Below are 27,741 nucleotides of genomic sequence, written 5' to 3'. Positions count from 1 at the left end.
TTTAAATTCCTCCCTGGTGGATCTGCCGCGCAGCACAGCGCCCTGTCCCAGGGAGAGCCGAGGCCTCTTCATTACGCCCCGCACCGTGCAGCCGCGAAAGCGACGGATAAAACAGACGGGGAACCCCCACGGACACCCCCCCCCCCCAGCCCCACAGCCGGGACCTGCGGCCGTTTGCCGCCGAGAAGGGCGGGGCCGGGCCCGGCGCACGCGCACGCGCGGGGCGCGGCCGCGGAAGGCCCGTGGCTGCGCGCGGGGGGCCCTCCCCGCCGCCCGGCTTGAGGTGAGGAGGACGGCGACGGCGGGAGAGGCGCGGAGCGACGGCTCGGTTTGGCCCGTGAGGGGCGAGGGAAGTCGAGGACCGTACCAGAACGGGGAGGAGCCGATCCGGGGCGGGGTGAAGCGGGAAGGGCGGCGTCCGGGCAGCCGGCGGCGGGGCGGGGGGGGGGGGGAGGGAGGGAGGGAGGGAGGGAGGGAGGGAGGGAGCGGGCGGGCTGCCGGGAGCGCGCGCTTCCCACGCCCGCCTGAGGGGCCGCGCTAGCGCCTGCCGGGGGCGGGGCCGCGGAGGGGGCGGGGCCGGGCGGGGCGGAGGGCGCTGCCTGGCGGTGATGGGGAGAAGGGTCCGCCAGGGCTGGACGGGGCCTGGGACAGGGGGGAGTGGGGTTTGGGATTTGGGAGAGTGGGGATTGGGAGAGTGGGATAGGGGAGAGTGGGATATGGGGGAGTGGGATATGGGAATTGGGAGAGTGGGGTTTGGGAGAGTGGGATATGGGGGAATGGGATATGGGGTTTGGGAGAGTAGGATGTGGGGGAGTGGGATATGGGAGAGTGGGATATGGGGTTTGGGAGAGTGGGGTTTGGGAGAGTGGGATATGGGGTTTGGGAGAGTAGGATGTGGGGGAGTGGGATATGGGAGAGTGGGATATGGGGTTTGGGAGAGTGGGGTTTGGGAGAGTGGGATATGGGGGAGTGGGATTTGGGAGAGTGGGGTTTGGGAGAGTGGGATATGGGCGAGTGGGATATGGGAATTGGGAGAGTGGGGTTTGGGAGAGTGGGGTATGGGCGAGTGGGATATGGGGTTTGGGAGAGTAGGATGTGGGGGAGTGGGATATGGGAGAGTGGGATATGGGGTTTGGGAGTGGGGTTTGGGAGAGTGGGATATGGGGGAGTGGGATTTGAGAGAGTGGGGTTTGGGAGAGTGGGATATGGGGGAGTGGGATATGGGAATTGGGAGAGTGGGATATGGGGGAGTGGGATATGGGGTTTGGGAGAGTAGGATGTGGGGGAGTGGGATATGGGAGAGTGGGATATGGAATTTGGGAGAGTGGGATAGGGAGAAGTGGGATATGGGGGAGTGGGGTTTGGGGAGTGGGATATGGGGGAGTGGAGTTTGGAGGAGTGCACGGGGCTGTTGCAGGAACGTCCTTTGGTGCTGGCAGTGCACCGGCAGGTCAGTGGTGCACAGGTTCAGGCAGCCCTGTAGACGGGGCTAGAGCGGTTTGCAATTCAGAGAGTGAAGTGAGTGCCCAGAGGTGGCCGTGCGGTGTCACTTAGGGCCACGGGGTAAAAAGCCCAGCCTGGAAGTTGCTCTTGGTTCTCTGAGGATCCAAGCAGAGGTGCAGGGATGTGTAGCCTGGGTTGAAGCAGCTGCCATGTGCGGGGGGAGGGCTGCACAGCTTCAGTGGTGTCCCTGGACGCAGGACCATGTCTCCTCATGTGCTGCTCATGTGCAGAAAGAGAAACATGATTTTCAATAAGCGAGAAGCCCGAGCCATTCCCAGCAAAAATACCGTGTAAAAGTGAGACGTGTTAGAGGTCCCGCAATGGAAAGCAACTCAATTCCCTGATGGTGGACAACGGTGTAGAACCTCACTGTACAGGTGCTGGGGAATCAGGCCTGTTCACGGGAGCTGTCACACAGTCAACGCTGACACGAGTGTGGTAGATTTTTGCACTGCTGTGTCCATGCCACCTCTAACCTGTTCGTTCTCTTCCCGGTGCTTCTTGGAGGTGCAAAACACTTTCTTGCACTGCTCAGCACATACATTCGCACTGAAAGCCTCGGTTCAGGATTGGCTTATATCCCCATCACTTCTCATCTCTTCTTACGCTGTATGCCATCTCTCTGCATTTGATTTCTTCTCATACACAGCAAACAGACTCTCAGCCATGTCAGATGGTCTCTGTTACAAAGACTGCTGACAGCCCTTTTGCTTTTGTGTTCAGGACGCTCTGGGAGGATCTTATCTGCGAGGGCTGCGTGAGAGACGTCTGCAGGGAGAGAATACTGGTTTTGGACATACTGGTTGGGGCAAGGCTTACACTACGGGCTTTTAGGCAAGACAAATTTTACTCAGAGGAGCAAGAACACTGCCAAGGGAAAGGAATGGAGCGCCTGGCCTCCTTCAGTAGTAAGTACCGTAAGATGACATTTGGAAAGTGTTTGCCATTGTTTAAAGACATTAGCAGCCATCTGGGGGAGAGAGATGGAAAACTAGCAATATTTGGTCCACAGGGTCACTTCTTTGATCAAATTCTCAAGAGCATGAGTACACGAATGATGCAGTGGGAATTCAGGTCTTTTTTTTTATCTACTTTTTATAGTTGGGCTAGTTCAAATCCATTTTCTTGGAAAAAATGCAGCATGTAACTTGACAGTCTATTTATTTTGACTACTTTGCAATGAACAAAATAAGAAAAACTTGCAGAGCAGTGTTTCATTCCTCATTCAGCAATCTGAGCAGAGTCTGAGGTTTGGACGGGTTACAGAACAATCTTGTTGATGCCTTTGAAACCACAGCAATATGCTTTACGAGTCTGACTTGAGGTAGATGGATGGGAGACTGCAGCTGTCTGTGCAGCATTCTCCACAAATAAGGCCTTGGGTCTGGTCTTCGATGCAGAAGATGAGCGTGGGCACGGGATCAAATCAACCAGCTAGCGCAGCTTGCTGAGTTGTACCAGGAGGCTGCTACAGAGATTTTCCTTTGACTGTTGCACAAGTTTAGGTTTAGCCCTCAGTGTATTGGTTCTATTGGAGATGCAGTGCCAACATCTCTCTCACAACTCTAGCTGAACAAGGAACTTTTCACAGCTATTTGGAGAAGCTGCAGTAGGAAAGAGGTTATATACAGTTGAGTTCACTTAAAATTACTGGGCACAAGTGAATTTAGGTGGTTGCAAAACCAGTGCCTTGTTTGTGTTGCATGAGATTTGCTTTTGGCTTCACAGATGACCCTTTTGATAAGCCTCCATGCCGAGGTTGCTCTTCGTACCTCACAGAGCCCTACGTTAAGTGTGCTGAGTGTGGGCCTCCTCCCTTCCTCCTGTGTTTGCAGGTGAGTGCAAGGATAAAAGCAAAGGCATTAATTTCTTTGAGAAAGTCATCAAAGGCCTGTCCGGTGCCAAGCTGTTCCATAAACACATTAATAACTGGTCTCTGTAAACTTGTATCAACACACTTATTTGCTCAGGGACAGGGAAATGACAAAGAAAATGTTGGAGGCTGAAGAACTGAGGCAGGAGCAGCTGAAGGAGATCTTTGTGAAGGCAGTCAAAGCTACCTAAAGACATGCAGTCAGCCTGACTGTGTAACGGAGCATGCCGCTGCATGTCTAGAGAGGTATCGTTTCTGCCATTTTTTATGGCATGGAGAAGAAAAGCCATCAAGAAACACCCTTTCCCTGTCACCACATGTTGGTTTTTTCCTCCCAAATGGAAAAGAAAATTTGGGGAAAGTTTGCAATATTGACAATAATTGTTTGTGACCAGATACAGTTCTTTAAAAACTATGTGTGTGATCTGATAACCACAGAAAGTAGTGCTAGTTTTAATTATTAAATAAATAAGTTTGCATTATTTATGATTAAAAAATGGCAATAACCTCTAAAACTGAAAAAGGAGCTTAGCCTTGTGCTCAGATATGTACAAAATACACAAACCCATATTTTGTATATTTTTGTTCATTTACCTGTACTGAAAAACCCATAAATTTAACTGTTGAAAATGGCTGCAAACCGTGCTGGTGCTTTTTAAACAGAAAACCACGATTAAAGGGAACCCGTGTTTTCAATACTTAGGAAATGCTTTGTGCTCTCTTCCTGGAATGATCCACTTTAAAACATGCCACGAAGCTTCTTTCGCTGGCCTAACTTTGCCATAAATACTTAACAAAAAAGTATGTCTCTGTTGATTCACAGGAGTTATGTCTTGGTGCAAAAGACAAGTAAGATACAAAGACAGATTTCACACAATTTTAACAAAGATTTTTCTATCATTTTATGGTTTTTCTAAAATGAAATCAGAAAAATCGAATATCTTTTTCAGCATATCAGGTGGTCAGTTTTGGATACCCAGTGGTTAGAGAATACAAGTCAAAAAGGAACCAGTTAAACTGTTTTCAGGGCAGAAGTAAGAGACTAACATAATGCTAATCTTTTGTTCTACAGTGTTTCACACGAGGATTTGAATACAAGAAACATCAAAGTGATCATACTTACGAGATAATGGTAAATATTCCTTTTAGATAACACCTAATCAATCCTGAGCTTTCATAACTTCCCAGGCATTAGACCCTTGCTTACTAATGCTACACTGAAAAGTTAAGTGATACAATTCTTTAATTCAGAGGCTTAGAACTATTAAAAAAAGAAAAAGTCTCCTTGAGAGCAAAGAAAAATATCCACCTGGAACATAATGGAATAGTGGAGACATTTAAAGCTACATTTTTTTTATTGTGCCTAGATAGCACAGTGCATCCCACTAGACTTCCAATTCTTTAACCACATTAATCAACTTCTGTTTCTGTATTCTTTTTCTTCCCCAAAATAAATCATTTTAAAAGTCTTCAGTAATTTGTATTGTGTTTCATAGTGTAACATTGTTGAATTACAGCTGGTAGATAAAACATGTAACAGTATATTCAGAAGATCTGTAGCAACAAACTAGTTTTTACTGTAGTTGATGACCCAATGGCCTAAATAATTCAACGATTATTTGATCAGGTTTCATGGGACACAGTAAAAATTTAAAACTACCAGTATTACATACTGTGGTGCCGTGTAGTTTAGAACTTTGCTCTTCATGTGGTGGATTATAACAGAGGATCACAGCAGTTTGATTTGCTTTTTTCTTCTCTAGACTTCCGATTTCCCTGTTTTGGATCCTAACTGGACAGCTCAAGAGGAAATGGCTCTCCTAGAAGCTGTGATGGACTGTGGATTTGGAAACTGGTGAGAATTTAGTAGATCAGCCAGCTTCAGTGAATGTTGGGTGATTTTTCTTTTCATTTCACTGGATCTTAGTGTTGAATACATCGGTGCACACTGAATGTTCAGTGACTTACTGTGGGTGAGACACTAATTTAGCAGCTAAAGTGGAAGACTGGGGTAGCAGATTCTGTTTTCAAATCTGCTGTTAGATATACGAGGAAATTGTTGAAGGCTTCTTGCGAGATGCAGGGCACCTCCAGTGAAGTACAAAGTTCCCTCAGTTTGCATTAAAGTCACTAGTTTTGAAGGAGCTCAACTATTGCACAAGGTTTTCTGTGCCTCAATTTACTCCTATGTAAAAACCAACTACAGAATTTGTTATCTTTTGTGGTTTCGGTTTGCTTACAGTTGACTAGCTAGGTATTGTTATTTTTGGAGTTTTCCTGCTTCTCTGTCATATTTAGGATAGAGCACTGGAAATATTAAATATTTTTATGTTATGTTCTGTTAAGTTAATTTCTGTAGTTGCTATAGGATTTTTATGCATTCGTAAATAAAGGAGATCTGTAGTCATGAGTTACCTCTCCTCTCCTTCATGAAAAAATAGCTGTATTAAAAGTACAGAACTCCAGACTTCACTGAAACAGAACTGTGAGTTCTTACATGTACATTGCTGTCATAATTAAGACTGAAAACTGTTTGCAGTTATGTTCTGCGAGTATGCTGTCTAGTACACTTTGCCCTACTTAGCAATACAAATAATCTTAACTTTTTCCTTAAACACTTGGCTTTTTTCAGCCTTTGCCAAATAAAGGAAAAACTGACTTTTCTTCCTGGAATCGCTTGCATCCAGTTTTTAGTTTAACAGAAATTAAAATGATTGCTGCTGGTGGATTTTTTTGTTTGTTTTAAAGTCCTCAACTTACACAGCCATTTTATTAAGACAAAATACTTCATGTTTCTAGTCAACCACTTTTCCAAGAAAGTTTGGCAAAGATTTCTAGAATGTGTTTTGTACAACCATTTTGGTGTTTCAAAAAAAACTGTTTAACATCACTACACGAAAGGGGAAACCACTGTCCAGTTAAAATTGCAAGAGAAACCTGAGAAGCAGAATGCAATTCTGGACTTAGAATTTACCATTACCTGGAGTTAGTAAAATGTACAAAAAGCTCTTGAATAACAATACTAAATTTCAAGCATATAAAATATTCGGTACACTCCATCAGCCAGGGAGTTTCTCATGTGAAGACAGTGAATTGCATTACTCATGACCACCAAAAAAGTGCTCCCTAGCACTGTATCAAAGGTGTAAGTATTGGCTCAGCGTTAGTACACAAAAAGTGAATTCAGACATCATCACAGATCAGTTCTCTGCACACAATGCGATCAATCTCTTGTCCAAAATTATCTTTTCCCACCAGAGAAAGAAAAACACCCTTAACATTTCTATGTTCTTCTTATTAAACCTCCCCCTCTCCCCACTTTAGGCAGGATGTAGCCAACCAGATGTGTACAAAATCCAAGGAGGAGTGTGAGAAACATTATATGAAACACTTTATCAACAATCCCTTGTTTGCATCTACATTACTGAACCTGAAGCAGGCGGAGGAGGCGCAGCACAACGAAACAGCCATTCCTTTCCACCGTGAGTATCCCCTGCCCGCTAGCATGTGCAGGGAGCTTCCCTGCAAGGTCTCTGCTCTTCCAAAACTGGAATGAGCAGCCTGTGGAGAAATGCATGCACCACACATGCAGTTTGCTTTCATTCCCAAAAGGAGAGCTTGTTCTGATGGCTAACTTGAATAATGTTAGTAGTAGGGTTTTCTTCACACTGTATTAAATCATTGGTGTATCAAATAAACCAGACTGCCAGTTCAGTGGGAAAAGGGAGGGAACAGAGTGGTCTGATACAAACATCGGGTTCTCAAAACCAGAAGTTCCTGCACAGCCAATGGAAATGGTCACTCACAGACATCACCACAGCAAAAGGCTGGATGTGCATATTTATTTAAAGGACAAGCTACCTCAAAACTACTTCACATGTGGCACAGTATAACAGTGTGTCCTTCGAGGCAAATACCAGTGTGAGTTCTCACCCTGATGCTGGGGCAGTTACGTGTCTTGTCCAGACCCTGCGTAGCAATGTTAACTGAGAAGGGATTTCTACCTTTAAAATATTTCACCTGATTATCCACTGTGTACTGGGCCTAACTGCTGATGTGACTTGTCATAAAATCATTCCCTTTAAACTATGCTGATTTCACACCTCTCTCTTTAAAACTACCTTTTAAAAAGTGTATGTTAAATTTCAGCAATTTAACAAATTTTCAGTTTTCCTTAAATTTAACATCTTTAGAATTCCCCCAGTCTAGCAGCTGTTCCATTACAAAGCTCCCCAGAATGGCTGGGTAAAAAGATTTCTTGGTATCTGGAGGTTTAAATTTCATGATAAAGTGGTTAGAGCTAAAGCAGTAGGAACTGGACAATTTTGGTTCTGTCCCTGGCTGTCATTGATTTTTTTATGTGACCTGGGCCAAGACAAATTCTCTGTGCCTCAGCTTGCTTTATCTGTAGCATGGGACTTATAACGCTTAGCTCCTTCACAAGTGTGTTGTGAGCCTTGGTCCATTATTGTCTGTAAAACACTGAGCTCCTCAGTTGGGAAGCGCTGTAAAAATTCAGAGTTGTATAGCTTTAATTGCAGCTCTCTGTAAATGGCACCCAGAAGATGGCAGATTTAACATCCCTGTTGCTATTAACTAAAAGAACCTGCACGCTGAGTCGGAGTGATCTGCAGAGGTTTACCAGGGGGATGCTGAGCTCTGAAATGTAGAGTTTACATTTTATAACCTATTTATTACCTCTGTGTTTGACTTTTGAGAATAATATGAAGATCTCGGATTACTGCATTTTTCTGTGGATGAACTCAGTCTTTTCTGAATATAATGCTGAACAAAAGCCCAATCAGGGTGTTTTTCTTCAACTAATTATTCCCACTTTTCCTGCAAAAGAAACACCTATTTACAGATCGTTTTCTGTTAAAAAAAGGCCCCAAGCCCTACACAACAACTAAAAACCTTTATTTTTTCAGCTGCTGATGATCCCCCACGGCCTACTTTTGATTCCTTGCTCTCCAGGGATATGGCTGGGTACATGCCAGCGAGAGCTGACTTTGTTGAGGTAAGACTCTCTCTTCTCCCATTATTTTAAATCTGCTACTGAATGCAAGATCAGCAAACGCACGCTTGTTTGCCCCTGCCTATAGGTCTTTATAGAAAAAACATGAGACGAGAGGACAGGACGGGGTGATTAAACCAAGGATTTAATTAGAGAGGAGGCGCTGCAGGCCCACGAAGCTGCTAGCAGGCGATCTGTGAGTCAGTGGCTGTGTCTGGACGGGCTGTACGGCGTGCTGCTACCACCAGATGTCCAGCCATGAATGGCTTTTACGTAAGCGGACTAGATGTTGTGAATTAGATGCTCAGCAAAAGGGGTCAGCTTCAGCACGCTTCTATTTCATTTGCCTCAGAGAAGCACACAGGAGCCTGATCCAAAGATCACTTGAAAGACCTGCATTGTTTTCAGTGTTTTTAGCGGTGGGCCCAGGGCCCCAATTCCTGTGGCAAAACAAGCTCCTGTACATGAAGTAATGAATTCAGCCGTATAGGGGCTTGTTGTTTTTGTACATTTGAGCGGAATTTCCACCACAGCCTGGGAGTCATGGAGATTACCTGATTAATTCTCATTATCCTATCGCAGCATCCTGTTCCAGTTCCAGCCATGGGGGTGCATATTATACATCCCTAGTTAAAACTCCCCTGTGATGTATGTTGCTCAAGGATGGAACCTTGTACAACTGCGTATGAGTAAATATCTCTGTTTTCCGTACTTCTACATGTACTGAAACTTGATACCAATTTTTTAGTGCCAGTTAGTGACAATTTATTAATCACCTCTGAACAGGAGTTTGACAACTATGCTGAATGGGATTTGAGAGATATTGATTTTGTAGAAGATGATTCAGACATTTTGCATGGTAAGTCCCCTATTTTTGTACATTGTCTGAAAACAATGTTTCAGAGTGCCTACAGAGCATTTCATTGGGTCTCTTTTTCTCTACACACTTTTTTAAAAGGGAACATACATTTTTAATGATCTCACTTCTGTGTGCTGGGATTTAAGCACTGGCATTTCTATAGTCCTCACTTTCAAATCTCTTCCAAAAGCTCTTAATCAGCTGACATACAAATGGTACTTATATATAGAATAATGCACTTCACTCACTGCTGAAATGTAGCCAGTTGTAAAGCAGAACATGACTGAAATCAAATAGTCTCCACCAGTAGCAGGCATCTCTTTAGGAAAGACACAAATGATGTTTTATCCAGTATAAACTGTAGAGAAAGTTCAGCTAAGTAGAGAAAGTTCAGCTAAGTAGAGAAGGTTCAGCTAAGTAGAAGCAAATTATCTGAGGTAGCAATTTGTCTGGAAGCAGCTAGCAGTACATCGGTGTTTGAATAAACAGATCTACAGGCCTATTAAAAAACAGAAAGATCAACGCCTTGATATTACTTCCCCTCCCCTGCTGAAAGATATTCTTTCCATCTACATAATGTCTGAGAGCATCAGAGCAAGGCACAACTTTTGTTCTGATTCAGACAGAGGAACACTTTCTTCTCTGTTGCTAATACCTCTTTCCCCTACTATATCTAGTTTCTTAGAAGATCTGTCACTTATTCTAACCTCTGTTAGTTCAGGAAATCTGATATCAGGATAGGTATTAATACAGGCAGCAAGGAGTTACATAGTTTAAGACTATGTGCAACTCATGTGAAACTGTTCTACTCTTGAAGTTGTGTGGGTTTTCATGCGTTAAAACATGCACACTGAGTTATGGCAGCATTAGCTGTATGTGACAACTTTTTTGTTGCAAAGAGGACAGTTGTTGTATGAGTCCAATTGCTGCTAATGAGTTTCTGCAAACATAGCTGCCTTAATAATACCAAATAACAGGAGTTATTAAAATGATATTTTAATCCACAGAGAGGATCATACTTTTCCCCACATTTGTAAGTACATATAGCATTTAAAAGTACCGTGTCTATGCTTCAGAATTCTCCCATGTATGTCAGGCAGATCTAAGCTAAAGCCTTAGCATTCCTTGTTGACAGACCAATCCTGTTATGTACAGACAGTCTCTACCAACTTAAAAAATCAGTTTGAAATTTAGCAGTGTACACAGAGCTTTAAGGAATGCAAACTCCCTTGGCTCAAAAAAGGTTATGAGAATCGTATGTCAGTCTCTCTCCCCTTTTAATGTTTATTGAAAAGGGGACTGGCTTGCGGACATGCCACAGATTCATCGTGCCATCTCTCTACTGTTTCTTTTTATTACTATTAAAAGATACATTTTCTTGCTTCCATGTCCTATTCTGAGTCCTGGTAAACTGAAAAAGCAAAATAATCTCCTAGTTCTGTTCATTAATTGGTAGCTTAATATTCGTTCAAGCTGGTTTACCAGCGCTGTCTTCCATACCCCTCACACCTGTCTTCCACTGCACAGTTCAGCCATTTAAGGTATCTCCTACCAGCCTTCTGTTTAAGTTATCAATGTGAATGCAAAAATCAGCTTTCCTCATCTCTTCAGAGTATCATAAAGCTATGCAGGGCCAGACCCTGCAGTCTGTCTAGCTCAGTGTCCTGTTAGTACCCCATAGGAGATGGGCAGGAGAAGAATGTAAGAAGAGGCAAGTATAGGCAGACACTTTTCCTGGCGTATCTTCCACATTTCCTGCAGTGATAAGTTTAGAGACTTCTTGAGCCATAAGTTGTGTTCAGACCATTTTGACCAAAGGACCTGTCCTCCATGAACTTAGCTAACTACTGTTAGAACTATATATATTTGTACTTTTGCCCCCATAACATCCTGTAGCAGTGAGTTCCACAATTGAGTTAGGAGTTCTACAATTTAATTACGTGTTGTGTGAAAAAATACTTCCTTCTGTCTGTCATATCTTTTGCCTGATAATTTCATTGGATGTTCTCTAGTCCATTCTTCAGTTGTCTTCAGTATTTAGTATAGGATGTCAGGCATTTGCCCTGTGAAAACTGTTTGGCAGAGGTTATGGAGCGTGACCAACTACATTTTCGATCTCTTAGCTCAAGAACTCTGGCATCTTCCTTCCCACAGCTGTCCTAGATCTGCCCACGGGAGAGAGACTGCCTCTAAAAAATGAAGTCCCAGGGTCTAGCCAGCTGTTTTTCTTTTACATGAGGCATCTTGGGGAGAGAAAGAATTATTTTCTAAAGAACTTTGGAATTAGATCTTTCCCTTCTCCAAGTTAATACAAAAAAAGGAATGAGCCACATCCTCCCTGTCCTGCAGTTTTAAAGATCTCAGAAGCTGATTTTGCTTGATTGCTTGAGAATATTTTGCAACCTAATTGTAGGATTTCATACTGTAGAAAATGGCTCAACATTTGGATCTGAAGGCAGGGACGGGCATTTGGATGATTTAAGAAACCTTCGTACTTTCTAGTTAACAGGCAGAGGAGGTTGTGAGGCAGCCCCAGAGGCCCAGGTTCTCGTAGTCTCTCCCAAGAGTGCCTGTCCCACTACTTCAGGCAGCGGCTCTAACATGCCTCTCTACCCCAGCTTTGCCCACTGGCAAACTTCTTACACTAGATCTTAGAGAAATGTCCTTGAAAAGCAGCTCTGTGGCTGTCTTCCACACCTGCTCAAGACATATTTTTGCTGGCCAAACAGCAAACTTTTTTTTTTAAAAGGTAAAGATGCAAAACAGGGTTTTAACACATTTTATAGCCCAGAGAAACACAAATGGGGTCTTGCAGCACAGAGTAAGTATCAGGTTTGTGAAAAAATCCTCAGTTTGTTTTCCTGCTATACATTAAACCTCACGGGGTTCAAGATTAATTTTTGAAAATTACTTTTATATTCCATTTTCTGAAAGTTACTCAAGCTAGACCCTGAGAACACACCGACCAGAATAATTTCTATGGTCTCTCTTCCTTTCGTTTCACAAGTCACAGATCAGTGCTGCAGTGTCTAGGTTTCACATAACACAGGAATATTTGATGCCTTCATTGGAACGGAATTCCCCTTCTTCCCTTTCCTCCACATTGCAAAATTTTCTTAAAATTTTGTAGAAATCATTTTATAAAAAGTTTTAGATCTAAGCCGCTTGACCTCTGTTTCCTGATATCATTGCATTTTCCCTGTTAAATTTTCCTGTGTCACTCTAAACAAGTTCTCGGTATTCCCACAAGAAAGAAGAGTGCAATTTAATACTCGGTGGAAAGACTCCCAGGCAGCCTTTTATGAGGAACACAGAAACCTGTACCTGCTGACTCACCAGCTCCTCCCACCACGCAGGAGGTCACAGACCTTGTTCAGTTTCTTGATATTAGTGAGATGGTAGAAATTGTATGAAATCTCTCATATTTCAATTAACTTCTTGAACTGTTAATTTTTATTCAGTACTTGCAATATAATAAGTGCATGCAAATATATGTTGCAGTTAAACAAAAACATAATGGACAGATCAAAAGAAACAACTAGTTACAAATCTAATTCAGGCCGGAGTGCTTGAATATTTCATGAATTACAAGTTTTCATCAGACCGAATTATAACCTTAGTCATTTATCTTTTTTCCTGGCTTTTTCTCCCCTTTCCTCCTCATGTAAATGATTCTTACTTCTAACACTGGAAAGTAATTGCTGAAACCACAAGTTTAGAAGTGAGTGAAAATAGACTGCAACTCTGGCTGTACCGTAGTGAAATTTAATTTTATAAGATACAAGGCAGTCAATGTCCTTCTAAATATTACATGATGTTTATTCTTTTGTGGAAATTCCTGACATGCTCTGAAGGCAGATACTCTGTTTGCCTAGGGTCCTGCTTTCCTCTAGGGAGGATGAATTTGGATTGTAGCCATTAAATTTGTACCAACCAAGGCACACGCTGGATACACAGCCTGTTTACTTTGATTAGTTTGCATTCTTCCCATTATTTGGGCCTTGCATGCCAAACAGGTTAGCTAGCATGAAACAAAGGTCTCACTCATTAGTGTTCAAAAAAGTTTTTGCAGACCAAATGAGGCTGAAGGGGAATGAAAAACAAAGAAACTGTTTTGGACACAGTCTTGAGAAACCAAAATATTTTGAATTTTTGGAATGAAGAAAGGAGCCTTGAATTTCTGCCTATCACTGGATCCTTCAAAGCTAACTCTGACCATCTCAAAGAACCTTATCATTTCCCAAAATGGACACTCTGAAGACGGTCAGCTTGGATTGTCTCAAGTTACCAGTACAAACAACTGCCTCCCTAGTATAATCCATGGGGAAAAGCACAGGCAAATCATTTTCATTCGTACAGCATCTCTTTTCTCATTTCAATGCAGCATGTAACCGTATAGTAGTCTGAGTTATTCATGCATTCCAGATTTTGTAATCGGCTGTTCCTGTGTGAATATGTCTATTAAAAACAAAAGCCCCTCCAAAAGTGCATGTGGCAGCAAATACTAATTTTTCTGTAAGCAGAAGCTCCATTTTTTTCCTTCATTTGTTCTCATGAATGTTCCTTCCCCTCCCCAGTTGATCATAATTTCTTTCAGAATATTGTGCACTCAGGTGAAAGCATCAAAATGCAATGGTTATAGGTGCATAATTACTTGTGATATTTATAGAGGTTCCCCAATGCAATTTCTGCATGTACTTATTAAGTTCTGCCCACACAAACCCCAGAAAATAACATGTTAGCTTAGCTTGCAGAGGGTTTAAAAATACAAAAATATTTTCCATAACTTGGCACCAATTCCAACACTTGCTAATCTATTTCATTCATGTTTAACTTGCTGCGTTTCCCAATTTCTTGTCCCCACATTTAAGCAAGAAGGAGAATTTGCTACCTGTGCTTGTTCTTAAATTAGGAAACTTAAATACATCTTCATGAAAGTACATGACGATTCTTGAACACTCTGGTTTTGCAAGAAATTTGCAAAAAGAAGCAAGACTATTGTAGCACCCCTCCTATCTTCATATGTAATCTTTTGCTCCTAGATTAACATCAAATCGGTTGTGTATAAATTGAAGATTTTTTTTGCTAATACAGTATCAGTAAGTGTAACTCAAAACTGTTGGCTCCTGAGCTAATACACACAGCCTTTGGGCTTTAGCTGTCCCTGTTCATAAGAAATTTTATTACCCAGAGCACTGCACAGGTGAATTGCCTAGAGGCTAGGGGCTTCCTGGTGTTTACATATAAATACATATTTTAAAATAGACACATAACCACACTTCTTTTTGAATTGCCTTATTAATTATTTATTGGAGAGTGCAATCAATAAACTGCCGGTATCAGTTTTGCTCTTTTCTTGTAACTACAGAGAAAGGAATGGATTCTGGATTCTGTCACACTTGGGCCACCCCTGTTTACACAGCACCGTGGGCTGAAAGGGGACATGCTTTTGCTTAGTTTCAAAGAACTGCATGTTGTCTCTACAGACTGTAAACCCACTGTCAAGTCTTAAGCCTCTTCCTTCCGAGAGCATATTGAAATGATTAACGTAAAGGAAAAAAAGCCAACCAAGAAATCGGCCAACTCTACGCTTATTTAATGACCTAGAATTTTTGCATTAGTTAACCAAATGAGGGAAGGGAAGGTGATAGGAGTCTCCTTATCTTTTCTTTCAAGGATTTACCAAAAAAGTTTATTAACCTAATGGTTACAGGAAAAAGAAGCTAAAGGATCTCCAAGTGGATCAGCCAGACTGCACATAGATTTGATTTTGAAAAGGATACGATTTCTCATGAGCATGGCTTTTTCCTGTGCTTCTTCACTGTCGTGAACTATTCTCTTTGTTCTTCTGGCAGACAGATAAGTTTAGAAGTTAACAAGCTAAAATTTTGTAGATGTTTTTAAAAACTGTAGCGAAGGCTACTCTGAATCTTCACAGTTCAGAACTGTGTCTCTATTTTTTTGGAGTTCCTCGTTCTGTGCAAAGAAGCCTTTGTCCAAAGATGATACCTCAGATCCTTAAATCTGATAAATTTGCTTTTCAGGAGGAGGAATACTTAACAATTGCATGTATGAAGGAACAAATAAGTGCTAATAGTAAAACAGTCCAAGAAGGAAGAGGAAGAGTGTTGTCAGGAACTACACAGGTTCATATTTACAGGCAGTAATGTATCTGGAAGGAGTAAGCAAAAGAAAGGTTCTACAGGTAGCATGTATAATCTGCAGAAGGTTAGCCTCTAGTGAGTTTATGGCCCTGTAAAATTACCACAGGATTTTTAAAACAGCAAAGTAGAGTGAGCATTTCAGCCTACCATGAACATAAAGGCTTGAAAATTAGCCTAATACAGTGATTACTTATGTATTCTGTAATCTTTTTTTTAAATTATTTTGCAGCTCTGAAGATTGCAGTTGTAGATATCTATCATTCCAGGTTAAAGGAAAGACAGAGAAGAAAAAAGTGAGTTTTCAAGCAATAACGGTGTTCCTGTGCTTCTTTACCATGTTTTGGTCCCCAGTGTCGTCCTAATACTAAAACATAATTGATTTCCTATAGCATCCTTCCAGACAATTCCTATGCATGGAGACCTTCTGCTATGAGATTTGCATGACAGGCTTCATCTTGAATGTGTGGTTCTCCTTCTGTGCACAGGTTAAGATCAGGCACATGGCTTTAGCAATGGAACCAGCCCAGAAAACACAGATTACCAGACCCTGATACTTATTTGCACACATGGTTGACAAAGGACCTCTACACACCATAACTCTCCTTTAAACTCTCAAAACAAGTCATTAATTGTGAAAAGCCTATTTTCCAGTCCTTTTTAGTGCATGAAAGTCATGTACGCAGTGCTCTTCATATTACTATCCCAAATCCAGTTACACATTGGTAACTAAGCTTCTAGCACACCTTATGAGATCACGTAGCCATTTTGCAGAAGGAGAAACTGAAATACTATCTGGGAAATTAGTCACAGGTCCAGGGCTAGTAACCAGAAAAAGAGGCAAATCTCTGTTCTTTTTGTTCCCTCTGTAATGCTGATGGACTACACATAATTTATTTTCTGCTTTGGGGGGGGGGGGGAAGCTGCCAGTCTGTGACTAATTGCTAGACCCCCACTTTCTCCATAGAAATGTTTGCATCATTATTTTTAATTCTTAGTGGTCCATAAGTTAGTTTTCCACAATGTGTAATGAAGATAACTATATTGCTGACGTGAGTTTGAATAATTTATTCAGTTCATTTGACAGCTTTCTAGAATGACTCAATCTATTCATTAAATTCAATTTTATTATAACTTTCAAATACTTTGTTCAATATTTAAAATTATATCTTGCTGTATTACTCCCTCCTGGAAGAACTGGTAATTTGGAGTAAGACTCCTCCATTCCTTCTCCTCATAATACAGCATAGTTCTGCTGAATGACAGGTGAGAGTTGGTATGTGTTGACCTGGTTCTTTATAATTCATAAATAAAAAATATTTATGTGGTATGATTTCCATTACGATAAATCATGTCATACTAAAAGAAAGTGCCATAAGGCTCGGTTACATAAATCAGTGTCAGTTTCTGAAAAGTTTCTACAGCAGGATGGGACAAAAATCTGGAAAATGACATAAAAATGCTGATGTCATTCTCAGAAAGACTTCTCTACATGGGACAGGAATATTCTTTTGTGCATACTAAAGAAAATGTAATGGATTTTATTGAGCAAATTCCAACCTGACCTTGACAAGCCCAACTTTGTAGTATCTCTTATCATTTGCAAAAGTTGGGTGTTTATCAAATCGCCACATAGCAATGACCACATGACATTTGCTGAAACCTGTGACAAATGTATTTGTCATGCACCTGTAAATATCTTCCCTGCCTTTTTACTCTGCTCATTTCCCTGATCCTGTCAGGAGCATTTCAAACTTACGAGTTACCTAAATCATATTCCTCTTTTTAAAATCTAAGCTGTCATGGAAAAATTCCTTCATCCTGCTCCCAGTGGTGAAATTTACAGTCCATCTCTCACCCTTGCTCTAGTAGAAGGACATTTGTCTCTCTCTGAAGCTGGAAATCATGCTTCATGAGACATTCCTTTACCTCCAATTTTGGAAGGACAAGTTGTAAGACACTGTAAATGCGAAATCTGTGGCTAAAGAAGCAATTTCGAACTCTTAAAGTGATTGTAGCTCTCTTCATGCTTAGTGCTGTCAGAGTTGGACTAATGCACACCACTATCCAAAATTTACTCTGATTAAAGCCTCACTGCATCACTATACCATGTTTCTCAGCTAGCCAGCTCAAGGGTTATGGAAATTTCTTACATGTTTAGTTTTAGACCCCTCTGATGGTCTAAATCAAAGTTTCTTCTGAAGCCTTTTATTTATGAGGTAATACACGAGTTAATGCCTTTTATTAATACCACTTTGCTCTCAATTACAGAATTATAAGAGATCATGGCCTAATCAACCTCAGAAAATTTCAGAGTGAGTATCAGGTGTAACTGCTTAACTTTAGAGTGGCCTCTGCTTGGGAAGAAATCTTTGCATGTTCACTGTTTCCAGTGCACCAGTGTGGTTTATTCATACTGGACCATATTCAGATGGTCTGAATTCCAGCAGATTTCCTGCCCCGACTGTTTCTAATGGGCTGGCTCTAACTACTCCCAGCTCAGTGTTTTAGTTGTTGCCTCGGAATTGCTCTTCAGAAGCATTTTGGGCTCCACTGAGTCGGGAGAGCGGTGAAGGTGAAATCTAGGCCTTTCAAGTGCATCTCACTATTCTAAGAAATGATCAAACAACATTTTAATATCATCCTTTATGCTTTTAGAATTTTAAGGGCTGTATGATTTTGTTGCTTTTTACTCAGCAATTTGTAGTTGTGCCACCAAAATGGCCAAGAAGTTTACCAAATCTGGATCTTTGGGCAGTTCACAGAGGCTGGTAGTCACTTCAGGTTCCACTGAATTTATTTTCTTCTCACAGTAGGAGTGATAAGGTGTGTCACTTTTTTCCCCCTCTAGTTTTGGAAAGGCGATATCCAAAGGAGGTTCAAGACCTTTATGAAACAATGCGACGATTTGCACGAATTCTTGGACCGGTAGAGCATGATAAGTTCATTGAAAGTCATGCATGTAAGTATTTTGAGGATTTCAGCATATATGTTCTTCAATAGGCATAATGAGGGGTTGCATCACCTACAATCTTTCCTAAATATATACCACTCCTGGAGGGCAGGAAGTTATTTTTCTCCTCCCCCATCTACCTACCTCAGAAAAACAAATACATTTGTGGTTTGATACATTAAATGAGCAGGAAGTGTTTTTTTCCACTAAACTGTGTCTGAGTTCTTTGTTTGATTTCTCAGTTGACTGAACATTCTGGTCATGTGTTAGAAGGAGTGTTTTCTTATCAAAAGACCACTGTTCATTTACTGGGACTCTGTATCACTGAAAGAACAAAATCCCTAAAATTTATGTCCGTATTGAGAGATCGGGAGCTGCCAGCAAATTGTGAATTCTTTGAAAGATACATGTTAAACTATTATATGTGTACATAATTGTATAGTACAGCTGTCATTATGTCCCTTACCTTAAAGGGAGAGGCATTGTTCCATCACCGAATCATCTCGAGTCTTTATGCATAATCATAGCATGCATTTAGTCAAATTCCAATGCGAGTCATTACATCCTGCTTAATTCTGTGACTTAAACTGGGAAAATTGTTGTTCATTAGAAGGAACAAAGCATTTAAACAGTTGCAACTAAATTTTCAGGACACCCTGTGTGAAATACCAAAAGCATGATCCTGCAAAATCATGAGTCCCACATGTGGGTGCTAGTCCTAGAACCTAGTTTTGTTGTAGTGACAGCGAAGTCCTCAAGTTAACCTGATAGTCAAGTACATGCATTATGCAGATGTCCTGACTAGTATGAGTAAACAAATTTGAGGCAAGCCAACTTGCTCACTGTAAAACTAAGCAATGCCTGGAAGCCAGCTGATAAAAGCTATAGGCAGTAAATATCTCTGAGCAAAAGAAACATGGGTATTTAATCTTACTGACTGCAGAAAAGGAGTTGTCTGCAAAGAAAAATTTTGGAAGGTCCAGTTATGAAAATCATAGTTCAAAGACAATATTAGATGCTATAAGGAGCCTGGATGGAGTAGTTTTTCAAACCTGTTGAAATGCCTTCCGGAAATCCTATGTTATTGTTACTTGTCTTGCCCAGGGTATGGCAAAGGAACTGTCAAAGCATGAAGACAAAATAACTTTTCTGAGCACACAAATACTAGAAACCAGCTTAAATCTGTGATCAAGGAGTGTTAGGACACAGTGAGTTTGAGATCTGATACAGACTTGTGCAGAGAGGTAAACCCTGTCTGTGGTTCTGTATACTTCATATCCAAACTGTGTAGACAAATAAGAAGTAGCAATGTACCTAGTACACCACAGTTCACTGCCACCCCCACTGACCCACATTTGTTTTTTGGATTTCCCTTCTGCTTACTCTTGGGGTAAAACAGTGGAATTTGAGCTGCGGAGGGAAATAAAGCGACTACAGGAATACAGAGCAGCAGGAATCACCAATTTCTGTAGTAAGTACCTGATGCATTATTCAGCCCATTCCCATTCATCAAGGTGTGGAAGGATGATTTTACAACATTTAGGATGTGTTGAATAAAAAGACACTTATTTTTGAAATGCATTTGCCTAGCTCTTTAACTGAACAAGGCTTTAGCAATAATGCTTCAGTCCAGCTGTGCTTCTTTAAAGCTAGTTTGAGCCATCAGCTTGGAGAACACGCTGTCTAGCAGAGCTCTGCTTTAGTCACCACTTTGCAAAAGATTCAGGAAAAAAAAAAAACCAAACATGTCATGGCACAGTGGTCTCCAGTACTTTATCTCTGGACACTTTCACTGGCTATCAACAAGTGTGATATCTGGAGAGAGGCGTAAGACCTCTACATAAATGAAATGGCCTGTTTTATCCTGGAATTGGATCATGGAAGCCGTTTTTGTTTGGTTTTGGCCTGAAATTAATGGAGGGAGGGGTGCAGGGTGGAATCTAATACCTTCTGATGCCAAGTAGTTGTCATGAGGGAGAATAGAAGAGTCTGGTCCAGAGCTAGAGAACAGTTTCTCACTTATTTCCTAAAGTAGAAAAACAACAGTCTGAAAACTTTGACCAAGGCAGTGGGTGAGAATGTGGTATGTGTCTGCCATAGGTGCCAGAACATATGATCACCTTAAGAAGACGAGAGATGAGGAACGCCTGAAGCGCACTATGCTTTCTGAAGTCCTGCAGTACATCCAGGACAGCAGTGCCTGCCAGCAGTGGCTCAGTCGACAAGCTGATATGTACGGTTACAGTAAGACTGTGCATTTTACGTACCTATGCTTTAGTCGGGTGCAGCAAACACATTTTTCTGTGCGATAGTAACAAATGCATTCCCAATTTATTACAGTAGGAACAGTCTGCAAAATTCAGAAGGGCAAGAAACTGTGGGTAACAGCAATAGTGCTTGTTGAAGCGCAGACAAGGAAGTGACTAGTAAGGGCTCAAAATCTCAGTTTTCTGTATTTTATATTTCAGGAACTTAACTGCTGTTAATAAAGTCATGGAGGGAAATGAGGTCATTATGGATATTAATGAGGGCACAGATGACACTTGAAATGTTTCAGATTATTTTAGATGTAGCAGCATTATTAATGTGTAGTCACCCTGCACAAGCACTTTAAGGAGCAAGCTGCAATGCAAAGGAAGTGCATCCAGTATGCCACATGGCCTGAGAAGATGATTTGTAATCTCCCCAGTCAGTCTCCACTGAATTTTTTATTGTCCACTGCCCCCCCCCTTTTTTTTTTTTTAAAAACACGTTTCAGACTTGGTCTTCAATCTGGGAGTGCTAAATATTTAGAAATTCTTTTGACTTCAGATCAGGGCCTGGGTTATGCAAGTTGAACTGTATAATTATTAGAAGTTGGGGAAAAAGTAGTTTCAGGGCCGATATGTGCAGTTATTCTTAAAAAATCCATGAAGGCAATTTGAAAATTCCCTTTCTTTTCAGTGATTCCGGCCTGAGTCCTACGGTACCAGTTCCTTCAAATTCAGGTAACTGTTAGATGATGGTCTGTGATAAAAAGCCAGCCATACATCAGTAATACCGTTCTTACAGCCAGTTGGGGAGTGACTCTTTTGCTGGAGTACTAAAGCGTCAGTCCTCAAGCCTCATGGTTAAGCATCGCTTAAGTCAACATTACCTCAATCTGCAACTCATTCCACGTGCAAATCCTGTAGGATTTTTTGCTGAATTTCTAGATTTTTCTGACTACAGGTGAAAAACCCATCCTAAAGCTACATTAACAAGGCAGGAAAGGAAAGGAAAGAATTTTAACCTGAGAAGAAAATTTTATCTTTAAAAGATACAGCTAATCCAGGTTTTTAATGAAGCTGTATGGCACGTACCATAGCAATACGAAGCTGACAGAAAGCAGATTTGGGAGGGCAGAACACCAAAAACCAGCTGCCTGAGAAGCAGGTAATGGTTGCAGCATCAAGCACTCCAGAGTGACAGAATGAGATGATACAGGTTGCCTATGCAACTTCAGTTTTCTATGAATATGCTTTTATATTCTTTAATTCTGTAATCACAAATTATGGGGTTTTTCCACCAAGAGGACCCCTTACTTCAGTGCCCAGTAAGGACAGATTCAGGGGTCAGTCAAGGCCCTCGTGAACAAGACTTCTATAAAATCACGTCTCATTTGTTGAGGTCACAGGGTGGCATGCAATGAATAAGACTAGGATAAAGTTGAAAAAAGCTCTTAAATGTTGCCAGGGAAAACTAGCTTCTAGCTAGCTCTGCCTCTACATCCAGTTTTTATGTGGATGCTAATAAACCACTTGAACCAAACTTCTCAGAGGTGGACACTGAGTCTATATGTTCTTCCTCATTTCTGCCAGGAGCCTTGGAAATTTGGGTCAGAATACCAAGCAATTAATCATTGCGCTATGTTTTAAACATGTTTGGTGATCGCTAAGAGCTGGTATTTTGGAGAGAAAATAGCATTGTGTATTTCAGGCTGGTCATCCAGAGTCCATGAAATGGGGACAGTATCCCCCCAGCTGAAGGGCTAGTATGAAGAATGAAATTGTTTGTCAAGTATTCAGTGGCCCATGAAGGAGAAGGGCCCAAAAAACCATAAATTGTTTTGCCTATGGAACTCAGATAGCATGTGGTGTTTACAACCAGTATCACATGTTGAACAAAACCCAAACAAAATACCATATAGTTGCTAATTAAGCAAACATCCTGCATACTGAATAAGGCAAGGATACTGTGGAAAAACTGCCACGTGTCTATATAATTAAAGGCTGCATCATACTGAATATACAAGAGGGCAAATTAATGTTGCTTAACTTTACTTTAGATTCTGAGATCTTGACTTTGCAGCCTTAATATGTTTTCTTTAATGTAGTTTGTGTGTGTGTGTGTGTGTGTTATTTCCTAGGTTTATAAAAGAGTAAAACCAAATTCTGTCATGTCTCATCATAGCACACCCGTTCCAGGCCATACAAAGAGGGAGCAGCGCTGGGAAATAACTTCCTCTATGCCTACCAGAGACTCACTACTCCAGCTTCTTTCTAGTTCTTGAGTTCTCTCTCTGATCAGGCTCCCCTCACCCAGCCAGACTCCCATCTGTTTCCTACAGATGCACAGGAGAAAGAGAGAGAGACTCCCCAGTCCCAGAGGCAGGACCCAGGCAGGGCAGGGTCTGGAGCAGCAGCCAGCACAATCCTTGGGAAAATGGAGCTCCAGATTTCCTAAGATCTCATCACTTTGCCAAATTTGGGAAGTCTGTCCCAAGATAGAGAGACCTGCCTCTAACAGTGCTAAATATGCAACCCACAGCGCAGGGGCAGTAGACTTTCTAAAAATGTAAATAAATAACCCTAGCTTTGTTCTGAGATCTGGAAGTTAAAAAAAAAATACTATTTAGAAAAAAAAAACAAAACCAAAAACAACAAACCTGCAAGTAGACGGCCCTGGTGAAAGTTTAAGCTGCACCAGTTAAAGTTCAGCAGTTACAATCGCAAAAGTGAGAGCTATCAGACTACCTTGTTATAGGTATTTTTCAGTACTGTTTATCATAACAGACAAAAATAAATCCACAAACTGCATTTGCTGCACAGTATCTGCATCATATTTAAAGGCATTTAAAGAAAACTCTGCTTCATGAATTTGTCAGTAATGCCAGAGAAATTCACTGTTAATCACACCAATAAGTAATCTCAGCATCCTTGCAAGGTACTGGTTTCGCACCTGCTGGGAGTTAGTCCTGCACGCTGTGCACACCCCGGGCACACCCTCCACGCAGCACTGACTGCCCTGACCCCGGCTGGAAGAGTCACTTTAGTCAGGAGGTACAGCCCAGCTTAACCACGCTCAGTGCCAATTTGACAGAAAGCTGTTGTCTTTCAGTTCCTCCTAAGAGCCAGCGAGCCAGGGTTAACAGCGTAAGAGTCCTCGTGCAAGTACTCACAGCGCTTAACTATGTCAGTTGCAAAATCATACCCGTTATCAAATCGGTGCAGTTTTTATGTTAAGCCCTAAATAACCCTGTCTATAAACACTTGGACCATACTGGGTTAACATCATGGGGATTTAATTGCCTCTGCGATAACACACCTAAGGAACAAACTGCTCGGGGTTCTTCAGTGTTTTCCTTTCTTGTCTCCGCAGGTAGACGGAGTGCCCCACCACTGAACCTCACAGGTCTCCCAGGGACAGAGAAACTTAATGAGAAGGAGAAGGAGGTGAGGAAAGGAATGGAAAGATAATCTATGTCAAACTTTATCTTCACAGCGCAGGGGTGCTCCCACCATCTGTCTCAGGTGCTGTGAATATCACCTCAGTTATATGCCCTGACTCCTCTTTCCTGCTCACAAAAATCATTCAGGTTTTCCAGTGGCTTCTTAATTTCAGTTACTGTACTATAGGTACAGCATAGCTGCAGCAGATTAGCTTATTTAGCAAAGAAAGGCAGAGCGTGCTAAGGTGCTATTATGTGCTATTATAACATCCAGAGTATGACATCCTCTCTTCCTTCATTGTGCAACTGGGGTAAGCAGAAGGGTTATTTTTTCTTAATGAACATTGTTTTTAAAACTGGTGGAGGATTTTGTCAAGGGCTTCACTGGACAGATCACTGAACCTGAATAGCAGAGCTCTTTCTATATTCTAGATATCTCACAGCCCAACCTCAACAAGTTATGGTTGGTTTTTCACTGTAACACTAATGTGAACCATGGAAGTGATAACAGTGTAGTGTTCTTTTCATGTTTTTTCCATATTTCTGCTTTACAGTACATATACCAAGCTTTTTGTATGCACACATGGCAGGGAATGGCTTTCTCTGAGCCGTGGGTTGTCAGCTGGGCCTGGTGTTGAGGTTTGCAGTTCCATATAGAGTGCTCTTGCACAGTCACCTAAAGCAATCAGAGGCACAGGAAAGATCAACAGAGCAGACAGAAATGGGAATGCAACCCATCCGGCAACCCCCAGGAGAGGTAAACAACACAGCAAGGGGCCTGCCGTGTATTTATGGCTCAGTTTCTTCTGCAGCCCAATGTAGGCCTGTCCTCTAATTCAGTGAAAGGTAACACTGGAAAGATATTGAAATAAAAGATGATTTTTTTTTTTTACTAGAAGTCATAATATGTCCTTAGATTGCCCACAAGGCAGATCTCGGTGTATGTGAAACGCAGATGTATTTCAGACTTTTCCCTCTGTGGAAGCTGTTTCCCCTTCACTGGAGATGGCAGCATTGAAAATCAGATCACAGATTCACCATGGAACATGGCATTTCTGGCTCCATTCGGCATATAAATAATCGTGACTAGAGCATTAGTGTATATGGGGAATCTGATTTCCTCGTCAGCTGAGACATAAAGTCTGAGATCCTCTGAATTCTGCAATTTCCTATCAATGAGCAACAATCATTAAGCATTTCCTTATTAAAAGGAGGAGACACTATCTCCATTGGGAGCAATACAGCACACCGTCTAGAAGGTGGCTGGTATTTGGAAGCTAAATAGGAGCATTGCAACCTAACAGCAGAGCACAGGGGCTTCTGAAAGCGATTCCTTCTACCAAACTTCCAAATATGTAATGCCCTCCCTGCACCGTTTCCATCCTAGACTTCCGGAGGGGGCAGGCGTTGTGCGCATAGCTGCTTTTGTAGAAAGGTATTAAAGACTTAGTCTGCAGGGGATTAATAGACAGATGCCCTCCCTGGCTCTCATCCAGCATGCTGAATTGCTGGTTGCAAGTCTCTTTGGCATGTGTACTTCCCTTGGTTTGTAAAGAACAACGCCCACACAGCACACACTCATAGTTACGCTCCTGTGAGCCGAGAGCTTGCTTTCATCCTCCTAGTTTATTTTTCAGTCAGGAATGTTTTTGAATGCAGCAGCCAGCAAGCTCCTCCCCTCCCTACCTGTGGATCGAAACAACTCATAATGCAATTACTGTATGCTTCCCCCATACAAAAAAAAAAAACCCAAACAAACCACATTTAAAATGTTTCCAGAAAAATATTCACAGTGTTACCCCCCCAACGGGGATCACAGAATGAAAGAGGATGACAAGCGTTAGTGTTTATTAACTTCACCTTTTGTCTTCCAGCTCTGTCAGATGGTGAGGTTGGTCCCTGGAGCCTATTTAGAATATAAAGCTGCGTTAGTGAATGAGTGTAACAAACAAGGAGGCCTGAGACTAGCGCAGGCTAGAGCACTCATCAAGATCGATGTGAACAAAACCAGGAAAATCTATGACTTCCTTATCAGAGAAGGGTACATCACGAAAGCCTGAGGACAGACATCAGCGCTTTGGCTGGGGCAGACAGATGTGGAGAAGCTTTGAAGTCACTTTGACAGCGCTGAAAGATTTTAACAGTGTTGAATGAAGGACATTTCCTTTTGTTTAAAATCTTTTGGGGCTTTTTTTTTCTGTAAAAACAAGTAGGGAGCTTTGTTAAATTGTATGAGTACTGACATTTCTTTGTCTGGTTTCCTTTTGACTCTGCTGTTTAACACTGCTGTTGTCAGAATTATGCTGCCACGTAGCGCTGGAAAGAATCATATGCCGTATAAGCTAATCTTAAATGTGAATGGGCATTCATTTCTAACACCTCCTCTAACTAAAAAGAGAATCACGGTACTTTTATGCTGACAGTGACACAGAATAAGGACAGAAGAGCAGCACGTAATGAGAGTCACACTTTGACTTTGTGTGAGTACAGGGGTATAGAAATGCAGTCCCTTCCCTTCTTGTACTCCTTCCTGTAACAGTGGCAGCTTTCAAAGGAGATAGCACATGCCTGGGGGTATAAAAACAGAGCTTGCAGTGGTCCAGTCTTTTTAACTTAATTGTGATAAAGGATGGGAAAGGACATTGCAGGGAAGCTCCTCAACAGTTGTTACTTTTATGTGATATTAGCACATATCACAGCATGAGAGCACTGTACAAACCAATAAGCTTCATCTGCTCACTACTTGATTTGTGATTGTCAAGTTATATATAATCCCTCAGTTTAAGTCTTCATTGCTCCAGCTCGTTGGAAAGGCTGGATATTAGAACCAGAGCAGCCTTTCGGAACGTAAATAAAAACACGCTCAGTGCCCCGACGTTCTCCCACGAAAGATAACAAGCAAAGAGCACGACAGACCGCCCAGAGCACGCACTTCAGCCCTTCCTGCCCTCCTGTTCGTGGGGCCTTATTCTCTCAGCTTACCGCATTAGCGGTGACATACCCAGTTGACCAACAAAGCAACGATGAGGTGCAAAAAGTTACTATGCACACACACCCCCCACCCTGTCACATCAGATGATCCATCATACGACTTCAGGACAAAACATTTGTACTTGAAAATATAATTGGGTGAAGAAGATGGTTCTTTTCAGATGCAGCTTGGCATGGTTTACTAGACAGTAAAGTCTTTATCAGCTTCCGTTGCTAACGTATAATGCTGAAATAATGTCCCATAACTAACCTAACAGCCAGAGCAGGTGGGATGTTGGGTGCTCTCAAGTTTGGGGTCTCGTGTGGAAAAGCCTAACTGAGCTACAACTACACTGATAGGTATTTAAGGTGTTGAGGTTTTGGATTTTTTTTTTCCCCAAGAGTAATTATCCTGTGTACCTGAGGTGCCATTGAACGTGAAGTATTTTGGTTTGTAATAAAATCAAAATTACTTGAAACAGTTTTACATCCGTGTTCCTGGACTCGAGTGAGACTGTAAAGGTCGTGCAACTGCCTGCATCTGTATCTGTCAGCTTCTTACCATGACAGAGAAGAGATAAATGCAGAACAGTGGCTGTATGGATGTGACCACTAAATTACCTAGAATATATTACTATTTAAAGAAAAGCAACAGCAATAGACTACGTGTTGAAGATTAAAGTCTGTAGAAATGGAGACTGTATAGACTGGGAATGCCA

The 27,741-nt window shown here is 41.7% G+C and overlaps 1 protein-coding gene across 1 annotated transcript; it reads left to right on the top strand.

Moving 5' to 3' along the window:
• The first annotated feature begins 223 nt into the window (after positions 1–223).
• Positions 224–27,509, top strand: TADA2A (transcriptional adaptor 2A). Its single transcript, XM_052804233.1, has 16 exons — positions 224–283; positions 2,227–2,411; positions 3,232–3,338; positions 4,449–4,508; positions 5,140–5,231; positions 6,701–6,858; positions 8,305–8,393; positions 9,177–9,249; positions 15,643–15,706; positions 17,682–17,725; positions 18,262–18,372; positions 19,763–19,834; positions 20,464–20,596; positions 21,307–21,350; positions 23,983–24,056; positions 25,927–27,509. Exons 2-16 carry the CDS (start codon positions 2,387–2,389, stop codon positions 26,110–26,112), a joined length of 1,332 nt encoding a protein of 443 aa, XP_052660193.1. The 5' UTR covers positions 224–283; positions 2,227–2,386; the 3' UTR covers positions 26,113–27,509.
• Positions 27,510–27,741: the final 232 nt, after the last annotated feature.

This window comes from Harpia harpyja, chromosome 12 (assembly GCF_026419915.1).
Source record: "Harpia harpyja isolate bHarHar1 chromosome 12, bHarHar1 primary haplotype, whole genome shotgun sequence".
Taxonomy (NCBI): domain Eukaryota; kingdom Metazoa; phylum Chordata; class Aves; order Accipitriformes; family Accipitridae; genus Harpia; species Harpia harpyja.
The sequence above is the reverse complement of the archived record's forward strand: the minus strand, read 5'-3'. Positions and strand labels throughout refer to the sequence as shown.

Excerpts from the sequence above, each read along its gene's own strand:
- TADA2A (XM_052804233.1), top strand. The coding sequence starts at position 2,387 with ATGGAGCGCCTGGCCTCCTTCAGTA. Across the intron at positions 4,509-5,139 it reads ATCATACTTACGAGATAATG|ACTTCCGATTTCCCTGTTTT; the intron begins GTAAATATTCCT and ends TTTCTTCTCTAG. Across the intron at positions 24,057-25,926 it reads TTAATGAGAAGGAGAAGGAG|CTCTGTCAGATGGTGAGGTT; the intron begins GTGAGGAAAGGA and ends TTTGTCTTCCAG.